The sequence below is a fragment of the Equus asinus genome, chromosome 16 (assembly GCF_041296235.1).
Source record: "Equus asinus isolate D_3611 breed Donkey chromosome 16, EquAss-T2T_v2, whole genome shotgun sequence".
Lineage (NCBI taxonomy): Eukaryota > Metazoa > Chordata > Mammalia > Perissodactyla > Equidae > Equus > Equus asinus.
Genome location: NC_091805.1, coordinates 21,702,601 through 21,723,712, shown reverse-complemented (window position 1 = coordinate 21,723,712; position 21,112 = coordinate 21,702,601). Strand labels below are relative to the sequence as shown.

Here is a 21,112-nt window from a genome sequence, read left to right as displayed (position 1 = left end):
TGAGTACCTGTGGTTGTGCTATGTGGGATGCTGCCTCAGCATGGCCTGATGACTGGTGCCATGTCTGCGCCCAAGATCTGAACCAGCAAAACCCTGGGCTGCCGAAGTGGAGCACACGAACTTAACCACTCAGCCACGGGGCCGGCCCCTGTTGCTAATTTTTTTTGCTATTATTTTTTAATATGCAAGTATCCTAACTTCTCAGTTTGAATATGACTTCTTTCTTTCTTGTACAATGTCTTGTTCTGAGCCTTGTACATAGTAGTGCATAATATGTACATAAACGTAATTCATTTTTAATAATGAATTGATGGTTTATTTGATCTAGTATACCCCTCTCACATGTAAAATTTCTATGATCATGTCCGAAATGGAGACGATAAAATAGCCAGATTAAATAAAATAGCCAGATTGAATGGACAAGCTGGTAGGTATATAACTATCATCAATAAACTGAATTTCTCAAGCCTGAAATCTGGAAAATTAACTTTCACTTCCTAAAACTCTCTTTGAAGCAAATGTTGAAGGTAGCTCTAAACATTTGTGAAATTATTATGATGGCCATCTTATATTTTTTCTATTTTCAGAGAAACCTTTTTTAGAAGGTTATATGTGTTCTGTTTCCAATTTACATATTTGTATATAAGGGGTTTCCTAATCCTGGGAGTCCAGTAGATTTACTTGAAATTAACTTTTAGGTTGAGAAGCCAACCCAGCTGCTTCCAGCATAATTTGAGAAGCTTCTGAAACTCCCTTAGCTTTTTCTGTGCTTCACTTCTCCGCATATTCTCAGGAAAGTAAGATTCTTGCAATATCTGCCTTTGGCCTCTACCAACTACAGAACATTCAGTAGCTAAATCAGCGTATTTACTGGCAAACAAGCAGTTAACTATTCTATTGGAAGAAGAAAAGAATCACTTCACCTGGCTAGCAGAAGCAGTCCTGCCCCCATTATTCTGGACAGTCAGACGTTCTTCAGAAATCCCTCAGCAGAGAAAAACTTTTCCTTAAATTCTGTGTGGAATGTTTTCTCCCTCCTCATTCCACAAACACTCCTGATTACGTTTTCAGCTGTGGATGTTTGATGAGCTAGTTTGATCCCACATCTTTGTTTCTGTCTTATTATATCCTATGTCTGCAGGCTGTAGGGATCATTTTATCATTTGTTGATGGGTTCTATTCTCAACAACCGTCTTGTGCCAGACAACCATACTAATTTTATTGCTTAGACATCTCAAAGTCATGAAATATCCACACTTATCCTCGGCCACATTTTCACAAGCAGAGGTTTGATTTATAGAAGGGAACCATGCTTTATTTCGAGTTATGTTATTTGGTTGTAGCCTCAGGTGATACTTTAAAATGTTTACTTTTCCAAATGGATATTGTGCATACTGCCATTTCACTCTAGTAAACTTATGGTTAGCACTATCACTAAGGTTTTTTTTAATTGTGCTAAAATATGCATAACATAAAATTTACCATTTTAATTAGTAATAATTGCACCTTGGATAAACCTCATTGGCTACGATACTGCCACTGCGCAAAGCTAAAATTTACCATTTTAATCATTTTAAAGTATACGTTCAGAGACATTTAGTATATTCACAATATTGTGCAACCATCACACAATATCTCATTCCAGAACATTTTCATCATCCCCACAAGGAAGGTCCATTCCTGTTAAGGAGTTGCTCTCTATTTCCCCCAGCCTTTGGCAACCACTATTCTGCTTTCTGTCTCTGTTGATTTATCTATTCTGGGTATTTCGTATAAATCATAAATATATAACCTTTTGTGTCTGGCTTCTTTAACTTAACATAATGTTTTCAATTCATTCATGTTATATAATTTATCAGTACTTCATTCCTCTTTATGGCTGAATAATCACCAAGCTTTTTAAAAATACTTTTACATTCACAAATATTCTTACAATTGTTGTGAACTCATGATTATCCTGTTGGAGAAAAAAATGCAATGGATAATGCAAATTTTGCTTCCATTTGGTGGTGAGTAATCGAGATTTTTTTTTAATCCTTCTCACCATCCTTTGTTCTGTTTTCTTCTTGAAGAAACTGAGAATTACAAAAGTCAAGTGCCACACTCATTGTCATCAATGAATATTATTAGACGTCGTTATACATAACACATTTTGTTATGTATGATAAAATCTCTAGTTATTCAGCATATATTTAAGTATCTGCCATGGGCCAGGAGCAGAGCTAGGTGCCATGAATATAACACTGGGCACCTCAGGCACATTCCCTCCCTCCATGGACATCACATATGGAAGACGTACAGAATAAGAACGTTTAATCAATATGAAAATAGACATAGTAAATGATAGCTGTCGTCCAGAAAACGGTACATTACAGAGGTCAAGATAAATTCATCTGAGGCTTGAGCGAGCCAGAGGACATGGTGGGAATAAGCATATTGTACTGTTCAACATCCACTTTTTAAAGATCTGAGCCAAAACACACAGATACCCAAGATTAAGTCAAGCTAAACTTGTGTGAGACAAAGTCCCAGAAATACGTTGAATAAATTATGTTCTATCTCAAACTCCTTTGTACTTTAGTTTGGCACACAATAAAATAACAATAACTAAATTACCACTTGTCCTTCACTGTGTAGCATCAGACGTACATTTTCAAATAGCTATTGAGCATCCTGAAAGGCATCTCAAACTCAGTATGTCCAAAACCCCAGTATTATTGTGCTCTCCAAATCCCATCTTCCTCTTTTTATGTCCTCAGTTCAGTGTGAATGGCACCAGCAAACATCCAGATGTCCACGCCCGTGAAAGAATCCTCCCTGTCTCTCTCCTCTTTTTCTTTCCTCTCTCTCTCCTCTCATTGCTCAAATTCAATTGGCCATTTCTTTTGATCTTTTAAATATCTCTGGAATCCAGCCACTTTGCCTTCCTTTGATTTAGGCTCCATCATTTTTCACCTGAATTGTTTTAACAGCTTCCTATCTCGATGCCGTATCCCCAGTCATAGCCCTCTTGAGTCCATTCTCCACTTAACATGTTCTTTCAGATGAATCTCCACTTATTTCCCCATACTATTCCCTCTACCAGAATGTTCTCCTTTTACTTCACTGCCTGGAACCCTCATCCTTTAAGGTTCAACTTATCCTCATTTCCCTTATAAAATCCTCTCCAAGCTCCTCTCGGCCATTTAACTCATCCTACCACTAATATCATCAGGCAAAATTAATCACTTCCCATAACCTTGCCTACGTAACTTTATAATAATATTTACTACAGAATATTTAACTTTTACCACTAGAGAAAAATGGTCTTTGTCAATTTTTATTGGAATGGAAAGGACCAGAGGAGTTATAGTTAAAACTTCTAGAAAGCAAGTTTGGTTTTGGTGAGATTTGTATTCAGACTTCACAAAGCCAGGAGACACAATTGACTGTTATATGATCATTCTAGAAAGGTCTCTGTAAAACTACAGACAAGGCTGGTGGCAAAGCCATAATTGGCCATCATAGTTTTGAGTTTTGTAGTTTGCTTTTATGTTCACTCTCACTTCGCTCTGTAACTCCAGCTTTTCACCAATCACTTGTCTCCTGAGTCCTATTTAATAAGTGACCTACATGTCATATTTACTTACACCAAGCTCCCTCTTGATTGACCTGATTCTGTTATTTACTGACTCTGCTCATGTTTTGCTGGAGGGTCATGTGTGGTAATGGTTTTCTCTTTAGTTGTGTCCATGCGCTATATAGACAGTTTTCCAAATTAGCCTTTTTCTCTTGCCATTTTTCAGTCTCTTAAACAGGATTCATTGCCTTTATCAGGAGGCTGAATCTCAAAACCGTAAACACTTGCCTCACAGAATGCAAACAGAGAAGAAGTCAATTGACCTGTCTGTGAGAATGAATATTGTTAGCCTACATATGGAATCCCTTCTTTCTAGCCCAGAAAAAGGAGATGAGCCTGATAACTATCTATCTTTCCTATGGCATTCTTTCTGTAATACACAGAGAATAGGAAGAAAGGATTCTGAAGTGAAGAGGACACTAGGGAAGGGGATGAAAGAGATCACGTGCAGAATTTTTCCTGCATAACTCTCGCCTGATAAGCCCCTGGATTGTTGATAGTTTCTGTTTACACACTTGAAAAGGGAAGTGTGGTAAGTCAGCATTCCTTCCTAGGAGAACTAGGGTGATGACAGATTGCTGAATGTCAGAGTCACTTGATGGGGCTTGGCATTATATATGCTAACAACTCCCAGTCTTCAGCCCAGTAAACCTGCTATTCAAATGGCTACAAACTTTGTAAAAATGGAGACCATAGTACACTTCCACAGTAGGAATAGGTTGAAGAAAGAAATTGGTTCTCAAACTGTTTATTCCTGTGGTTATTTACTGTATTGGTTTTCTGAGCCTGCTGTAAAAAAAATACCACAAACTGGGTTGCTTAAAACAACAGAACTTTATTCTCTCACAATTCTGGAGACGAGAAATCTGAAATCAAGGCGTTAGCAGAGTCATGCTCTCTCGTAGGCACTAGGGGAGAATCCTTCCTTGCCTTTTCCAGCTTCTAGTGGCTGACGACATTCCCTGTGGCTGCTTCACTCCAGTCTCTGCCTCTTTCACATGGCCTTCTCCTTTGTTGTTTGTATGTGTCTCTTTCTCAGTGTTTCTTATAAGGACACTTGTCAATGGATTTAAGGCCCACATGGATAATCCAGGATAATATCCTTTTAAGATCCTTAACTTAATCACATCTGCAAAGACCCTTTCCAAATAAGATCACATTCACAGGTTCTGGGCATTAGCACACAGACCACTTTTGGTGGATCACCATTCAACCCACTACATTGACCTACGTTGGGGGGAAAAACACAAAACTCTGTACTCTTTCTCAGTCATCACAATATCTAGTGGCTAATGTGTTCTATACTATTTTCAAGAGAGAATCATAGTTTCTATGACATTTAAACTTAATTTTGCAACATTTTGCTACCATTTTAAGCGATACTTCCCTATTCTCTAAGTCATATGTCTCTATTTACTCTAATAATATAATCTTTTCTATTCCTAGGGTCGTGTGGGTATACCAGGACCAAGAGGTGCCACTGGACAACAAGGGCCCCCAGTATGTTTTAAAAGCATTCTTTGTAATTCTGGCATTTAAAAGAATTAGTGGTAATATATCTTATTTGGTCTCTGCTTCATATGTGATTTCTGTTTTGGTTCCTTTTAAAGGGTGAGCCAGGTGACCGTGGTGAACAAGGACTGAAAGGAGAGAGAGGATCTGAAGTAAGTTGAAATCGTTGAAAACAGTTTGAAACTTACTGTTGACTTGAGAAAGCAGAGGCACTAGGAGTTACTAGTCATTGTAATTTAAGTGATCATTCATCCCTCCAGAGTGAGGATCACTGTAGGCCTCTAAACAGTGTTTGTCAATAATTGTGCTAAAACATGATTATTGATTAATTCGTGTGTTTTGACTGCCATCCAAATTTCCCTTCACCAGCAGCCTACTCTGGCTTTGTGAAAATTGCCTAAGCTTGTCCCAAACTAATTGTCTCTCTTTGGGGTTTCAAGCAGAAATACCAGTGGGCCTTAAAACCAGCATTGCAGAGTGAAGACATATCAGTCAAACCTGTTTAGTTGTTGTAGTAAGATAGGGTTAGAAATAGATTGACTATGTGACACAGGCTCACAATTGGTTTAAAGATGTTTTTTGATAAGATAAATCAATTATTTGTTACTAAGCAAACTAAAAATCTATTGGCTTGTTGAATTTATCCATCTCTTTCTCCGTGCACTGATAGAAGGTACCTCAACTTATGTAACAACTGGCTTTGTAATTTGTACTGTCAGTTCATTGCTGCCCTGTGTATCATGGCATTTTGATTTTACATGCTATTGATTTTAAATTAAATTCTGAAGAAAATCTACTATATTTTAATAATAAATTAAGTGAGAATGGATAAAAAGTAATGAATTTGACACCATCTTTCTTCCAATTTGTTAAGCAGTCTTCACTCATACTTGTGTTTCACGCTTGTGGGAGTAAGTAATAAAATTGAGTTGAATCTGATATTACATAGGTGTTCACATACCTAGAAGTCGTTTTGAATAGTCTTGGCATCTACCTAGTAACTTTCCGTCAGGTTCCTTAATAAATATGAACTAACAAGTAAATAAAAATATCCCTTTGAAAGCAAGCTTTAACAAGAAAAAATGCAGAGAAAGAAGACAGTTGTCTCATTCATTTAGAATTGTTAGTCCTCAAATTGGGAAAAGCAGTAGAAAGGCTGTGGACCTGAGACACTGCTGCTGCTTTTATGTGACTTCCTTATATTGCAGTAAGTACCCAAGGATGCAAATGCTCTCTCAAGGTTTAATCCTACAATTCAATTTCTAATCTTTTACAATGAGTACTTTCATATTCGCAATGTTTTCTTTTTCCTTTTTGACATATCTTAGGAGGAAGAATTTTTTTTTTTGAGGAAGATTAGCCCCAAGCTAACTGCTACCAATCCTCCTCTTTTCACTGAGGAAGACTGGCCCTGAGCTAACATCCATGCCTTTCTTCCTCTACTTTATATGTGGGACGCCTGCCACAGCATAGCATGTCAAGCAGTGCCGTGTCCGCACCTGGGATCCGAACCGGTGAACCCCAGGCCGCCAAAGTGGAACCTGTGCGCTTAACTGCTGCGCCACCGGGCCAGCCCCGGGAAGAAGAAATTTTTTGATGTCTATTAGTATCTGTTAAAATTAAACCAATGAAAAGGAAATTTTTTTTACAAGGAAGATTGTCCCTGAGCTAACATCTGTGCCAGTCTAACTCTATTTTGTATGTGGGATGCTGCCATAGCATGGCTTGATGAACAGTGTGTAGGTCCCTGCCTGGGATCCAAATGGGCAAACCCCAGGCCACCAAAGCAGAACACATGAATGTAAACACTATACCACCAGGCTGGCCCTGAAAATCAAATATTCTTACTAGACAACTGCATCTCCAGCCTTCATGGTCAGCTCTCCCTGGGTTGGGAGCTGAAAGATGCTGAGGAGCCATGGTTTAAATTCTGTATAATCCAGGGGAACTAATTCTTTTCTCTTTTGGGCAATGCTGGTATACAGTGCCAGGTTACATTAAAAAGCCTCTTAGAATTTAAAATAGTAACAATTGCTATAAGAACAACCATTGTCTATGTATTATTCACTAGGGACACCTTCAATGGCCAGGTGGATCCTGGCCAACTGTTGTCGTCTTGTTTTTGCAGAGCTTTAAATTTGTTTTTTAGATTTGGAAATGACCCTTTAAAATCATCTGGACAACTCTCATTTTTCAGATGAAGGAATTTAAATTCCAGAGAGATTATGAGCTACCTAAGTTCACAGAACTAGTAAACAACAGAACCAACATTAGAAACTTCATTTCCTGTCTCTCATTATACAAAAGCCTTCCATTACTTTGAAGTCTTTTATAAATTAAGTAAAATATGATTAGTCTTACTTAACCAGCTAATTCATTCATTGGGCTCTCAGACATGAGGCTGTGGGCAACTATAAAGAAAAAGTTAGAGCAAGTCAAAACCAATTGCGGAACCACTTCATTTTTTAAAAAGACTTTTGTAATGCAAATGTAGTGAACTGTCCTATAATGGCTTTCAAAGACTAAGACTTAAGCCAAAATCTTATTTTCCTCCCAAAACAAAATTCCAGCTTTTAGTAAATTGAAATTTCTGGGTCAGAAAAAAAGAAAAGAGAAAATATAATTCTTGCCTAACTCTAAATCTATGTTTGTATTTGAAAGCTACTCTCTAACAGAGTTAGAACTAGCAAAGTATTGCCATAACTGTCTTTCAGCCTCATTTAAATAAAAAACGAACAAGAGTTTGGACTAAAATAGAACATTTAAAAATATCCATTATCTAAAGAATTAGACTCCCTTCTCTAGTCGTCTGTGAACTGGTACAATCCCAATGAACAGAAAGCTATTTTAAATGTATCTGATTTCAGATGGCCCATTCGATTTTCCAATACTAGCCAGACAAAAGAGAAAGCACAATCTTACGTGCACTCTGAAGACTACATATATAATTCCCTTGCCTTTCCTATTACAGTTGATTTATGAGGTACTTATATTTAAATAAAATAATATAAGTAAGTTAAGTTTGAAAGTAGTGTAGAATACTTCTACCTTTGTTATATTTGACTTCTGAGGATTGGTTGAAGAGTGACTTTTTTTCCTTCTTATGATGTCAACTCAATTAGTCATCTACTAACACCTTATATAACAACATATTTTCTTTGTCTTTGGCCCAGTCTGTAATTTCCTACTAAACAGACCACCTGTGTGTAGCATTAATGTTAAGTAATGTTTGGCTCTTAATTTACTTATAAGACTATCCAGCAATTCCAACTTTGAGGTTTATTTTTTTTTAATGCACAGATTCAAAAAAAGATCTTTGTTGATCGTTATGTATTTAAAATCTCCATTGAAAGACTATGGTTCTTCTAGCTGGCCTACTTCCTTTTGGTGATGATTGTAATAAGGAAATCTTTCCTGAATTGAACATTTAAAAACAGCAGAGACTGTAGTTTTGTTATTTGTTAAACACTTTTTGTTTTCAATAAATAGATTTTGCCACAATTGTACTATTACAAGTAACAAAATGTACTTTAAAAATAATTTTCCTTTAGTTTTATTCTATTGGGAACTGCTTCCTGATGCCCATCCAAGTCTGAATAACATTCTAGTTTTCATGATGATAGACCCATATATGTAGATTTTAGTACACAATATTTAACTCTTCTGAAATAATCACCAAGAACGGTCATCCCAAAATGTAATCAATTTGTGATGACATGTGAATCTCTTTGTTTTTATTTTGTTATTTGTTTGGAATAAAACACTCACATAAATGTGCAGCATATCTGAACCTTAAGCCATAAACTCAGATATACTAAAAATATATATTTGTTTATATTCTTTATAATGGAACTTAACATCTGTTTTGAATGCCATCATGCCTGGTGGTAGAAATCTAATCAGTGGAAATCTAATCAATTGACTGCCTTAAGTGTCATACACTCAGATATTCTGTGTTTGATTTAGAGTTTTCCCCACTCACCCTCTTGTCAAGTTTGCGTTATATCCTGGGTGGCAGTGGTGGGGAATGGGAATGGGAGGTAAGTTCGGTCTTCAGTCATCATCTATTCACACTAGCATCCACTGAAATGCACACCATCCCTTTTTGACCATCAGTTGCTGGCATCCCACCATGTTGGCATCTGCCTTGGCCCTCCTGGCAGTTCTTTGATCCATGCTTGCATGTGTAGCTGTTTTCTCATCTCAGATGCAAAGTCTCCTTTGATAGACCTCTAAGGGCCGTATGCTTCTGTTCTTGGCCACATGGAAATAATATTCTGCTGCTTCCCAAACCATGCTGAGTGCTTGGGGCACTCAGACTTTCTCAAGCCCACTGGCCTAGACATCCATGCAGAAGTTTCTACTCTATTGCTCACACTCAGTGCAGTTTATGTGGACTTCTCAATGAAGACTTTAGTCTCCCTAGCCATCAGCTCTGTGTCCAAATCCCCAAACTTACTTGGGGATATTATTGTTTCTACCCACCACAGAATTTAAGGGCAGAGTTGAGTAAAGGGCTCTTCTCAGCAACACCTATCAGTGTCTAACACTCTTGCTTCTCTTCTTACTTTTCTCTAACTTGAAGATGTTCATATCCCCTTAGATAGGAAACATTCTCTCTTACATTATTATAATTGTTCTAAATCTGTTCTTTATGGCATAAATTTTATGACCTGAATTCTTTATATCCTCAGGTGTTGGGGTGTGTGTGTGTGCGTGCGTGTGAGAGAGAGGAAGATTGGCCCTGAGCTAACATGTTTTGCCAATCTTCCTCTTCTTGCTTCAGGAAGATTGTCGCTGAGCTAACATCCGTGCCAGTCTTCCTCTATTTTGCATGTGGGATGCTGCCACAAATGTGGCTTTACGAGCAGTGCTAGGTCCACGCCCGGGATCTGAACCTGTGAACCCTGGGCCGCCGAAGCGGAATGAGTGAACTTAACTATTATGCCACTGGGCTGGCCCCATAACTTTGGTTTTTGATACTCAAAGATAGCCTTTAATATTTAAAACATCAGGCTTTTGCATGTAAAAAATATATTCTTCTCAAACTATTATATTTTTTTTAAACTATTACCCCAACAGGAGTTTCAGAGGACTATTTTGAAATTCATAAGCTAAGGAAAAGTCTATTTTGAAAATCAAAAATCTAGAACAGATCTATCACTTTGCATAAAAAGAAATACTGTGAAGGAAAACACACTGGTTAACATATTTGAGTATAATCACAAATCATATACTATTTAATCAGTGCTATTCAAGATAACTGAAATCAGAATTTCTTTCAATATTTAAAATAGGCTTTATTTGCTTATTTTGCTTCTTTACTGTGGCCTGAAAGATATATTTTACGATAGGCATCATATGTTCCAGAAATTATATCTACTTCAACTAAACCCAGGTCACCAACCATCCCATTTTCTGGCTTTCTTACCCTTAGAAAGACTTTACATTAGTGACTTTTTAAAGCAAGTAAAATGGTTTTTCAAAGTTGGAGGTAGAACCCTTGATCCATATAAATCCCCATTATCAAATTCTACAAAGTTGGCTTTTTATCTTCTACAGAAAATGCCCTTTTTCTCTGTGAACTACTATACTATTTCTTTGTAAAATGTTTAAGCTCATTTTCAGAAGATGTAATGTCTTAGGAAATTATTTATTTTGTTATTGTCATCAAATTGAATCTTTGGCACATTTTATATTCAGATTTGAATAACTTAACATCCATTTTGGTGGAATTATCCTGTTTGTGAGAACTTTTGATGACTTCTGGGAAATGTGTCTGGTAATGACAATATGCTTCTTTTTCTTATTTGTGAACTAGGTCACTCTTTTCCACATTTTTCTTTTTAAAATAATTTTAGGATATCATCAGAATAATGGCATGATTTATAGGGACAAAGTTCCTAACTATCCTGGAAGACCAGTTACTGCTGCATCAATTATGATTTAAAACATCTCACACATGGAAAAACAAACAGCTCCATGGGAAATAAATATCTTTCCTTTGGTTCACAAGTATGTTCTTCTCTGTGCTTCCAGATAAGCACATTTTAGGCTATTGATTCACGCCCCTTACTACACTGTAAGTGCCCTGCGGTTAGGAGCTTTGACTTTGCATTCACAGCACATAACAGAGTCCCTGATACATAATACTCAATAAATGTTCACTGGATCAATTAAGTAAGTACTTAGCCATTTTCAGTAGCGCGACAAAGGCCTTGCTTGAAAGCGGGGGCTTTTTCAAATAATCTATTTCAGTTCTTTTTAACTATGATTTAAATTCTTAAATCATAGAAGTTGGAGCTAGATGGAAATTCATAGATTGATCAAATTCTCTCATTTTTGGATGAAGAAGATGACTCCTAGGAAAATAAAAAGTTAATCCCAATAATATGCACTGGTTACCAGCAGTACTTGCTGTAGCTTCCAGGTCTAAGGGTTCTTTTCTATGCCTTCAGTTTAATTACGTTTATTACAATCAATTGACAACTGTGCTTCACATTTTAGGGTCCTAAGGGGAAAAAAGGAGCTCCTGGTCCTTCTGGGAAACCTGGGATTCCTGTAAGTAACAGACCTTTTTCATCTTTCTTGTTTTTCTAAATAAAATTGGCAACTTAAGCAAGCAGAAAAGGTTAGGGCGAATTATGACAAGTGTTGGATAAATCAGATTGTCTTCAAAAAAAATTTAAGTCCATCCTGGAACACAGAAGGAACAAAATATGACCATTAGCTCAAAACCAAGCTTGCTGTTTAATCTAAGCCTCTGCTCTTGAAGGATGCTGTTTTCCGACATTCTGGAGCCCTCTCTGTGGACTCATGCTACCCTGTGGTGGTGAAGCACTAAAAAACAGGGACTTGGAATCATGACTGAATGAGTGCTGACAAAGGTCAGAGGTCTTCAGGCATGGATAAAAAGACATGAGCTGTATTTTAATGGAAGCACTCAGCCTCTCATTTCCCTGGCAAATAGAACAGAAAGTCTTAGAAAAAATTTTTTAAATCTTTCATCACAGAACAAAAATTAATTTTACCTTAGCCATCAGTTTCCTGCTCTGGCCAGGCAAATATGTGTTGACTGGCTTGTTAGCAAAGACTTCCTGCTAGCCTGCCTTAGCCAAGGACTAGATGCCTGCTTTGGGTGGCCTTTGTTGGTTCAAAAAAAGTAGAGAAAATTAACATAAATTATAAGCACAGTCAGATCAAAATTCCTACAGATAAAATTCAGTTGCCCAAGAGTAGAAACAAAATGTTCAGACCTTTACTCAGTCAAAAAATTATCTAATTCAAAGTGGCAATAAAAAAGAGCCATAATTTGTATCTTGAGAAAATGATGTATGAGATTTTTCAGAAGGTGAATGACAGCCTATATCGTAAGCTCACAGGTGCATATTACTGATCTTTTTTCCACAGCTGGATAAAGCATGGGCTGGCACAATGAGAAATACCAGAGAATTACACTAAAGCTCAAAAGGATACACCGTAAACTGCTGATTAGCTTGGCATTTTTGTTTAGGGAACTTTTAAAGACAGCTACCTGATCTGTTGAATCCAAAGAGTAAACCATTAAGAAATTCAAGAAACAGGAAAATGTCCTGGGACAGGGTAGTAAAAATGTAAATATCTGCCCCATGCCCATAAATATAAAAGTGTTTGTCATTTAAACATCTGTACAGCATGTCTCTATAATCCAAATAATTTTTAATTACCAAGGGACTTCCAGGCCTACCTGGGCCAAAAGGTGTGCAAGGATACCATGGAGCAGATGGCATTTCAGGAAACCCTGGAAAAGCTGGGCTACCAGGAAAACAGGGCCTTCCTGTGAGTAGACTGAATATCTCTTTGCTCTTTATTCCTTATGCATAAGTGTCTCCTGGCTAGACCATAGATATTTCAGCTATCTTTCTCAGCTTTGACACTGGCTCAGGTTAAACCAATCATTTCTTTAATAGTTATTTTGGAACTGTGTTCATGATTTCTGGAGAATGTCATGAGTAATTCTCTTGGCTATTTTATATCTAATAACCCATATTGTTAATAATTTATGCTATTTTTACAAATATAAAAGTTTGTAAACAAGAATACGAAGAAGAAAAATTTTAGGGAGTATACAACTTGGCTGTGTTTTGAGTTCATCAAATGTCTTAAGCCACCTTTGGAACATTTAGAGCTTGGCAGTAACCCAAGGTGGGTTCTGCCAAAAGTCATTTTCCCTTTACTTTCACAGGCTCAGTATTTTACAAAAATTGTGTGCATATTTTCTCTGTGTTCATCTATTGGTGATGCAATGATATAGATTGTTACTTTTATGCAAATTTCTCTTATTTGATCAGAAATGTAAAAATCATATTTTTGTCTTCACTTATCCATTTCCCCTCTTTCCTCCCTAATGTCATCATAACCCAGGTATCTTTTGTTATCGCATGTTGTATTTTCACTTGAAATATTAGAATAATTAACCACATACTTTCAAGAACCCAGTAAAATGTACCCATTTATATTTCTGTTATTTGGCTAGGTCTATCTATTGACCTATTTTTCTTTTCTTAAATAATAAATCATCCTAGTTGTTTGTTCAGGGTAGTAGGGTACTGTACCTAAACCCAAACCCAGATTAATATTCTTCTTTCACTATGATGAGTTATCTCATTTGTTAAAAACAAAAAAAGAAATCTATGATACTATGACCCAGCCAATTTAATTACTGGAAACAATTATCTAGCTAAATTCTATTTAGAAAAGTGAATATTTTTGAGGAGTCTTAACATGGTTTCCATTTGTGCTGGAGGCAGTATGTCAGAACATCAGAGCATCAGGTTAAGGCCTAGAAAACTGACAGCTAGGCTGATGTCTTTAACTAAAGTAGATATTTTACAGACCTCAGCCATTAACATCAGTCTCGTTAAAAGAGGGCTTTCATTTGAGATCTCAGTCTTAAAGGGAGCTCAAGCACTGAGGCTTCATTTTCATGCTCCTCTCCAGGTTCACCATGTAATAGTCTTAAAATGAGGTTGTGGATTAAAAATACAACAATAAAACATTTTGAATTGGTCTAAGAGCCTATATTTTTGTGGATTAAGTTTTACTAGGAAATGTTGTAGTGAATCTTACCGTATTGCTTTGAATAAGATTTTGAGAGTTGAAGCAAAGAAAACCACATTTGAAAATATATCGTAGTTCTTGCTGCTGAACACAAGTTTAACCATGGAGTTGGTGTGTATATTGATGTACCCTGTAGTTTATAAGACTAAAATGTGAATTCTACATACTCATAATAGCAAGTATTTTTATTTCATTACAAGGAAAAGAAAATTATTTGTTCTCTGGCTAAAATACTACTAGTCCAGATACTCATTCCAGATATAGATAATAGAAACCAAAATTCCACATATATATGTTTAATAGGAATTTCAGATATTCAGTTATATAAGATATTCCTCATATATTAGTAACAGGTCAAAGTCATCAGTTATTTTTTACATCAGGTCATTTAATGGTTCATTGAGACAAACAGCTTCTTTCTGGCAGTATGTGACACCTGAATTTCCCCCTAGAAAGGTCTGAAAATTCCATGGAATGAAAACATTGATTTGGATAAGATAAATATGAACCATTTTCTCTTGTATAAAAACCAGCAATGTGACAAGTGATTGTTATCTGCTGTTAGTTTCTAACAAGAAAACAGACATTTTCCAACAACTCTACATCCTTCTTCAATAGTGGGGTAATACTTAAAGGACAGCAATTTGCTAAGAATAAGACAATACAGAAAATAATCAATGCAAATAAGATACTGATTTCATTTGATGCCACTCCAAGCCTTATTCCTAGCCTTATCTATCATACTGTTTTTATTGGCTATTTTGGTGAAGGCTCATGCATGAAATCAAATGACTGGTTCTATGCAGAATAGGCAGGAATGAAGTGGACTTAAGGCCAGATGCTGAGGCCTTGTGCTCATTCAGGGCTATTCCAAAACTCAGTTAGGACTCTGGAGTATCAACAGTGCTGTTTGGTTACAAACAACCAAGTGGATATTTGGATTGCCCATATCCACCATATGAATATAATCACGTAATCCATATGGACTGCTCCAAGTTCTGCCCACTGGGAAGAGTTCTCTTCCCTGATATCATTCACGCTTTAATGCAGTAGCTATCCACTTCTAACTGATGTTGACATTCAATGCGGATCTATCTATAAATCAGGCCTGAGCTTTTTAACTCCTCCATTAACTGGTAAAAGGAGTTCTCTAGGAAGGCTGATGGAACAGTGGTAAAGTAATAGAACAAGTATCATCAGGGTATTACTGCCAGGTCATCAGCTGCTGTTGCTAATGGCTATGTTGTTTAGTAAAGACACCCATATCAGAAACTACAGCTGTGATTGGCATCAACACACAATTAAGTTTGTAAGTTTAATCTTGGAGTTATCTTCAAGACTTATCTGGTGTTTACACCAGCCAAACGGGTGGTAAAATGGATATGGGATGTGGTAGGATCACTACCCCCACATCTTTCAGGTCTTTGTGGCAGTAGTATATACAGTTTTCCACAGGGATGTGGTTAGTATGCACAGTTTCCTGCAGGCATGTGGTAATACCTTAGGTTTATTGGTGGGGTTTGGGGCGGGGGGATTGCAGAAGAGATAGTTGCAGGGGCCTCCACTTGTCTCTTCCCTTCCTGCCATAATAGCCTTTACTTTGTGAGTTAGGGGTTTTCACTATACCCTGATGTTGGAGGAAAAAGCAACGACAAAAACTGGGCTCACGGTCCCACTGGATCCCCTTGGAAAAGAAATTGGGCGGAAACTCTGTTTATCACCTGGCCTTGATAAGCTTCCACTCTATCCAGAGTGCCATGATAATATTTTGGATTTCCAGGGATTATCAGTGGTTCAAATCCAGTATCTCACATCCCCCAGAAAGGCTGAGAGTTTCTCTTTCCCCAGTGTTCAGTCATCTAGTAAATGACCACAGGTCCATCTGAAGAAAAGAAGGCTTGGGGTAGAAGTCACTGTATATACCTATGACCACCATTGCGGGGTTCTTCCTCAAAGAGAACCTGCCTCCCCCTTAAGCGAGGGAGTCTGCTCTAGGAACTGGCTTGCATCTGGGAACTGAGTGAGAGGCCATGAAACCCAAGTACAGTGACCTGAATTAAGTTTATGCTCCTCAGACCTAGAATTTTTCCACCTATATGTCAATATATTAATAGTAGACTATGGTATATTTAATTTCTATGGATCTTTGATCAACTAACCATCACCACAGATCCCTGCGGGTCAAAAGATTCTGATTCCACTCCATCCTGTGGCTTCTTGTGATAATAACTTCTACATTTTCCGTGATGGTAAAGCACTACCACTTAGACTCTACCATTCAGAGAGTCCAATATTCCCATTTAAATTGGGATCTTATTCTGATGACATTTCTTAACAGTTTGGTAAAGAATGTTCTTTGATTGCTTAGGGACTGGTTAGAAGTGGTTAATCAGATTGTGCATGATAAATCTATCTCTACAATTCTGTCTTCTTGAGCCTTTGGACCCTTCCTATACAGTATACTAGGAAATTTATAGCATTTCAACCTCATTGACTATAGCCCACAGCTGAGTCCAGGCTTTAAATTGCCAAGCTATCATACTATTAATAGTGCTCCCACGTGCTTGAGCAAAGGCTGCTTTCCACAAGCAAGGAGAATTAAGAGTGATTGGAGGTTCAAAGTTCTTAGTCTTGCCCATGTCTGCTCAAATAATCCCCATCCCTTGTCTTGGAGTTCTACTCTTTCTGTACCCAGTGCCCTTATCTTAGCACAGGAGATTTGGTTAGTGAAAGATGTATTAGTATGTAAATTCTACGAACTTTACAGTGGATTGTGTCCTCAGCCACATCTGCCTTGTGACTACAGGAGATAAAGGACTCCTTCAAGATGCCGTGGAGATTTCCTGATTTTCTGTTATGTTCTGAATTGAGCATGAAAAACCTTTAATTTTTCCCTTTCTCTGTGTATTCCCTCCAGATCATTTAGAGGCAGGCCTCTGGTCATGCAGTCTTTATAGACACTGGTTCGCTACGGTGAATACATGCCAAGACCACATGATCTTCTAAACTTTGCCCTCCAGCTGCACTTAATCTAGCACCATGACCAGTGCTAATTTGAATAATCATGATGCCACTATATACCACAGGTTACTAGTGTCCATTTACCCTCAACAAGGAAGTTATCTGAGCATTCCTTGATAATGAGCAAACCAATCTCAGAATCCCATTTTGGTGGTTAGTTTCCAGTCATCACTCTTATTACTAATTACTATATCAGAGTCTAGCTAAAAAAATGGCACACTCAAGGGCAATTAAGGAGGGTTTGATAAAGAAATACTTAGGTGCGAGCAAGGCTAAGGGAAACCCAGAAGAGATGCTAAAGCACCCAAAGGATAGCACCAGTAGGGAGCGATTACAACCCGTAGGCCTGAAGAGGCAAGGGGAAGGAAACAATTATCAAATTATAGAGACAGTAGTTATTGCTGTCGGAGGGAACCATTTAGCAGGAGCTGAGACCTTCAATAAAAAGATTCAGCCAATGCACTGCAACCCAGGAAAGAGAGCCAGAGGAATAAATATTTCAGTCTCCTTCTCCTGTCCTGCAGTCATCTGCCAGGACGTCCCATTAGCCAAACTCGACAAAATAAAGGTGAAAATAGGAGCCATCTGCCCTGGCTGGGAGGACTATTTTATCACTGAAATTGTTTAGAATTGCCAGCATATGATGGGGGGGGGGAGCAGTTTTACTATTACTTTAAAAGTTCACTACCAACAATGTACTCCCTTACTGCCTGCACCAAGGGTGGGCTCCCTCCCATCCACCTCCCCTTGGTATATCCCAGACCAGCAGCTAGAGGGTAAGGGAGCCCAGTGGGTCATAGAGCAGGGTGGAGAAGGGCAGAGATTGGATCTCAACAGGCAAACAGGAAACATCTAGCCAACTCTATTAAGTCTCATTTATACATGGTCTGTATCTGCAGTGTGTTCTGGGTGTCAGCAAACACCCAGTGAACCAAATCGGCCTATTCTTGTATGGCACATGAGCTAAGAGTGATTTTTACATTTTTAATGATAGAAAAAATAAAAAGAAGAAAAATGTTTTCGACACATGAAAATTACATGAAATTTAAATTTCAGTGTCCATAAATTAATTTTATTGTAACACAGCTACAGTCATTTGTTTACATATGGCTGCTTTTGCACTAGAATGGCAGAGTTGAATAGTTGCAAGAGAGACCAACGGCCCACAAAGTCTAAAATATTTACTATCTGGCCTTTTTACAGGAAAAAATGGCTGATCTCTGGTTTGTTTATATTGTCACATTGTTCTTATTTCTATGGCTTTGTAGTATGTCCCCATATTTAGTAAGGCAAATTCCCCTTCTTTACACTTCTACTACATACCTTTGAGATTAGATTTATTGAGTTTCTCTGAAAACAAAGCAAAAACTTGAATTGCCATTGGGTTTACCTTGAATTTATAGTTTTATTTGGGGAAAATTAGTATCTTATCATTTTAGTTATCTAATATAACAGATGAAATATTTATTCTTGTCATCTTATAATAGATTTTCTCATCACAATAATGGCAAAAACTCATATAATGCATAGTATGTGCCAGGTAGCATAAGTGTTTCACTGTGTTAACTCGTTTAACCTTTACAATCTTGAATAAGATAGATACAATTAGCATCCCTATTAGAATGTGCATAATGTCTTAGAATACATGAAGAAACTGAGATACTGAGAGATTGTCACTTTCATAATCACGTGGCTACAAAGGCAGTCTAACTCCATATTCTTTGTTTTTATCTATGTGCAATACTGTCCCTCAATAAAGACCTTGTGTATTTTTTTTTTATTTTCTAGTTATTACTGCTTTAAATAAATATTACTGATTTAGGTTATATTCCACACAACTGGATGTTTTTATTTCTAATAATTTGCTGGTGTGATTCTGTTGGATTTTTAGGTAAATAATATCATCTTCGAATAATGGCAGATTTAGCTCCTCCCTTCCACTTGTTGTTTCCTTTACACGTGGGCTGGCAGGGGCCTTCAGTGCTGTATGAGACGGTAGCAGCAGTAGTGCTCAGCCTTCTGCTGCTCCAGCTCTTAGGAGAAATCATCTGAAATTTCTCCATTAAGAATATTTGCCATCTTAATTCTGTATTTTCCTTGTTCTGTGCCATCTTTTTGGTTTTTTGTTTCTTTTTTCTTCTTTTCTGACTTCCATTGGATGGTTTAACATATCACTATCTGTATAAGAAGTACCTGTGTGTGCTCTTGTACTTGTGTGTGCTCTCATGTCCTTCTGTTTCTGTAAACCACTCTTCACCTTCAATTACCTTGAATTTTGACTTGTAGCTTTTATGCATTTACTTTCTCTTTTCATTTTCTTTGTCTCTTAAGAGAGTAGTAAACTTAATTGAAGTATTTGATCACTATTACTTTCAATATCCATTGTAAAATCTCCTAAGTTTGTTTCCCTTATTATTTGAGTACTTCCTCCAAAAACTATGTTCAGTGTAGATGTTTGTGAGGCAAACCTTCTGAAACCTCACATGCCCACAGACATCTTGATTCCCCTCTCACGTTTATATGACACATTCAAGACTGTGCTGGAAGTTCTAGTCAAGGGTTGTAGACAGTGTAATAAAAAGAAATAAAAGCCACCTAGATTGGGATGGAAGAAATAAAACTGTCTTTATTCACAGACAGCATGATCATCCGTGTAGAAAATCCTTCAGAATCTACAAAAAAACTAATAAGTAAGTTTAGTAAGGTTGCAGGATGCAAGATCAATATAGAAAAATGAATTGTATTTCTCTATACTAACAATGAACAATTAGAAATTGACATTTAAAAATCAGTACTTATAATGGTGTCAAAACAGGATAATCTGATCCCCAAAAAAGTGCAAACCTTTATACTTAAAAGTATAAAACATTACTGACAGAAATTAAAGAAGACCTAAATAAATGGTGTATATTCTGTCTTCATGGATCAGAAGACTCAATACCATTAAGATGTCAGTTATCCTGCACATTGGCAGTATGTTAAAATGTTAAACATACACCTATTGTATGACCCAGCCATTCCGCTTCTGGCCAAGAGAAATGAAAGCATGTGTCTACACAAAAACTTGCACATGAGTATTCACAGCAGTTTTCTTTGTAATAGCCACAAACTGGAAACAACCCAAATATCCATCAAAAGGTGAATGGCTAAACAAATTGTGGTACATATGTGTAATGAAATATTAGTCTGCAATAAAAAGAATGAACTGTTGATAAACACTACAACATAAATGAATCTCAAAATAATTATGCTGAGTGAAAAACAGCAGACAAAAGGGACATACTGTGTGATTCTACTTACATAAACTTCTAGAAAGTGCAAACTAATCTATAGTGACATAAAGAAAATCAGTGGTTTTCTGGAGATGTGAGTACATGTGGGGAGACATGGGAAGGAGGGCTTACAAAGGGACGGGGAGCACTTTGAGAGTGGGAGACATGTTATCTTGACTGTGATGATGCATTGGTGTATCCTTTATGCTGATTTATCAAATTATATACTTTGCAATTTACTTTATGTCAATTATGCTTCAGTAAAGTGGTTTTATATGAGAAGGTAGGGAAAGAGAGACATGACACTGAATGCTAAGTAGGAGTTAGTAAGTTAGGAATGATAATTGTGGGTGGGGAAGGCAAGAAAGATTCTATGCAGAGACAACAGCGTATACAAAGCTGGGAAGAACATAATGTGTTTGAAGAACCAGAACAAGACCAATTGTGGCTAAAGCTTAGTGAGCAACGTGTAAAGTGAGGCAGTTTGATGCTGTCGAGGTATACAAGAGCCACATCATGGAGGATATTGAAGGCCATGTTAAGGATATTGAACATTACCTAAAAAAAGTAGGACCCCATTGAGGTTTAT

At 37.2% G+C, this 21,112-nt stretch overlaps 1 protein-coding gene and 1 pseudogene across 1 annotated transcript in view; one reads left to right on the top strand and one right to left on the bottom strand.

Annotated features, from left to right (window-relative positions):
- The window catches only part of COL24A1 (collagen type XXIV alpha 1 chain), a 355,376-nt gene that overhangs the window by 267,809 nt on the left and 66,455 nt on the right, over positions 1-21,112 (top strand). The window contains exons 45-48 of the mRNA XM_044749176.2: positions 5,066-5,119; positions 5,230-5,283; positions 11,639-11,692; positions 12,842-12,949. Of these exons, the coding sequence (XP_044605111.2) occupies positions 5,066-5,119; positions 5,230-5,283; positions 11,639-11,692; positions 12,842-12,949 (270 nt within the window). The remainder of the gene's footprint in view (positions 1-5,065; positions 5,120-5,229; positions 5,284-11,638; positions 11,693-12,841; positions 12,950-21,112) is intronic.
- LOC123277766 (U4 spliceosomal RNA) lies at positions 1,440-1,551 on the bottom strand (annotated as a pseudogene).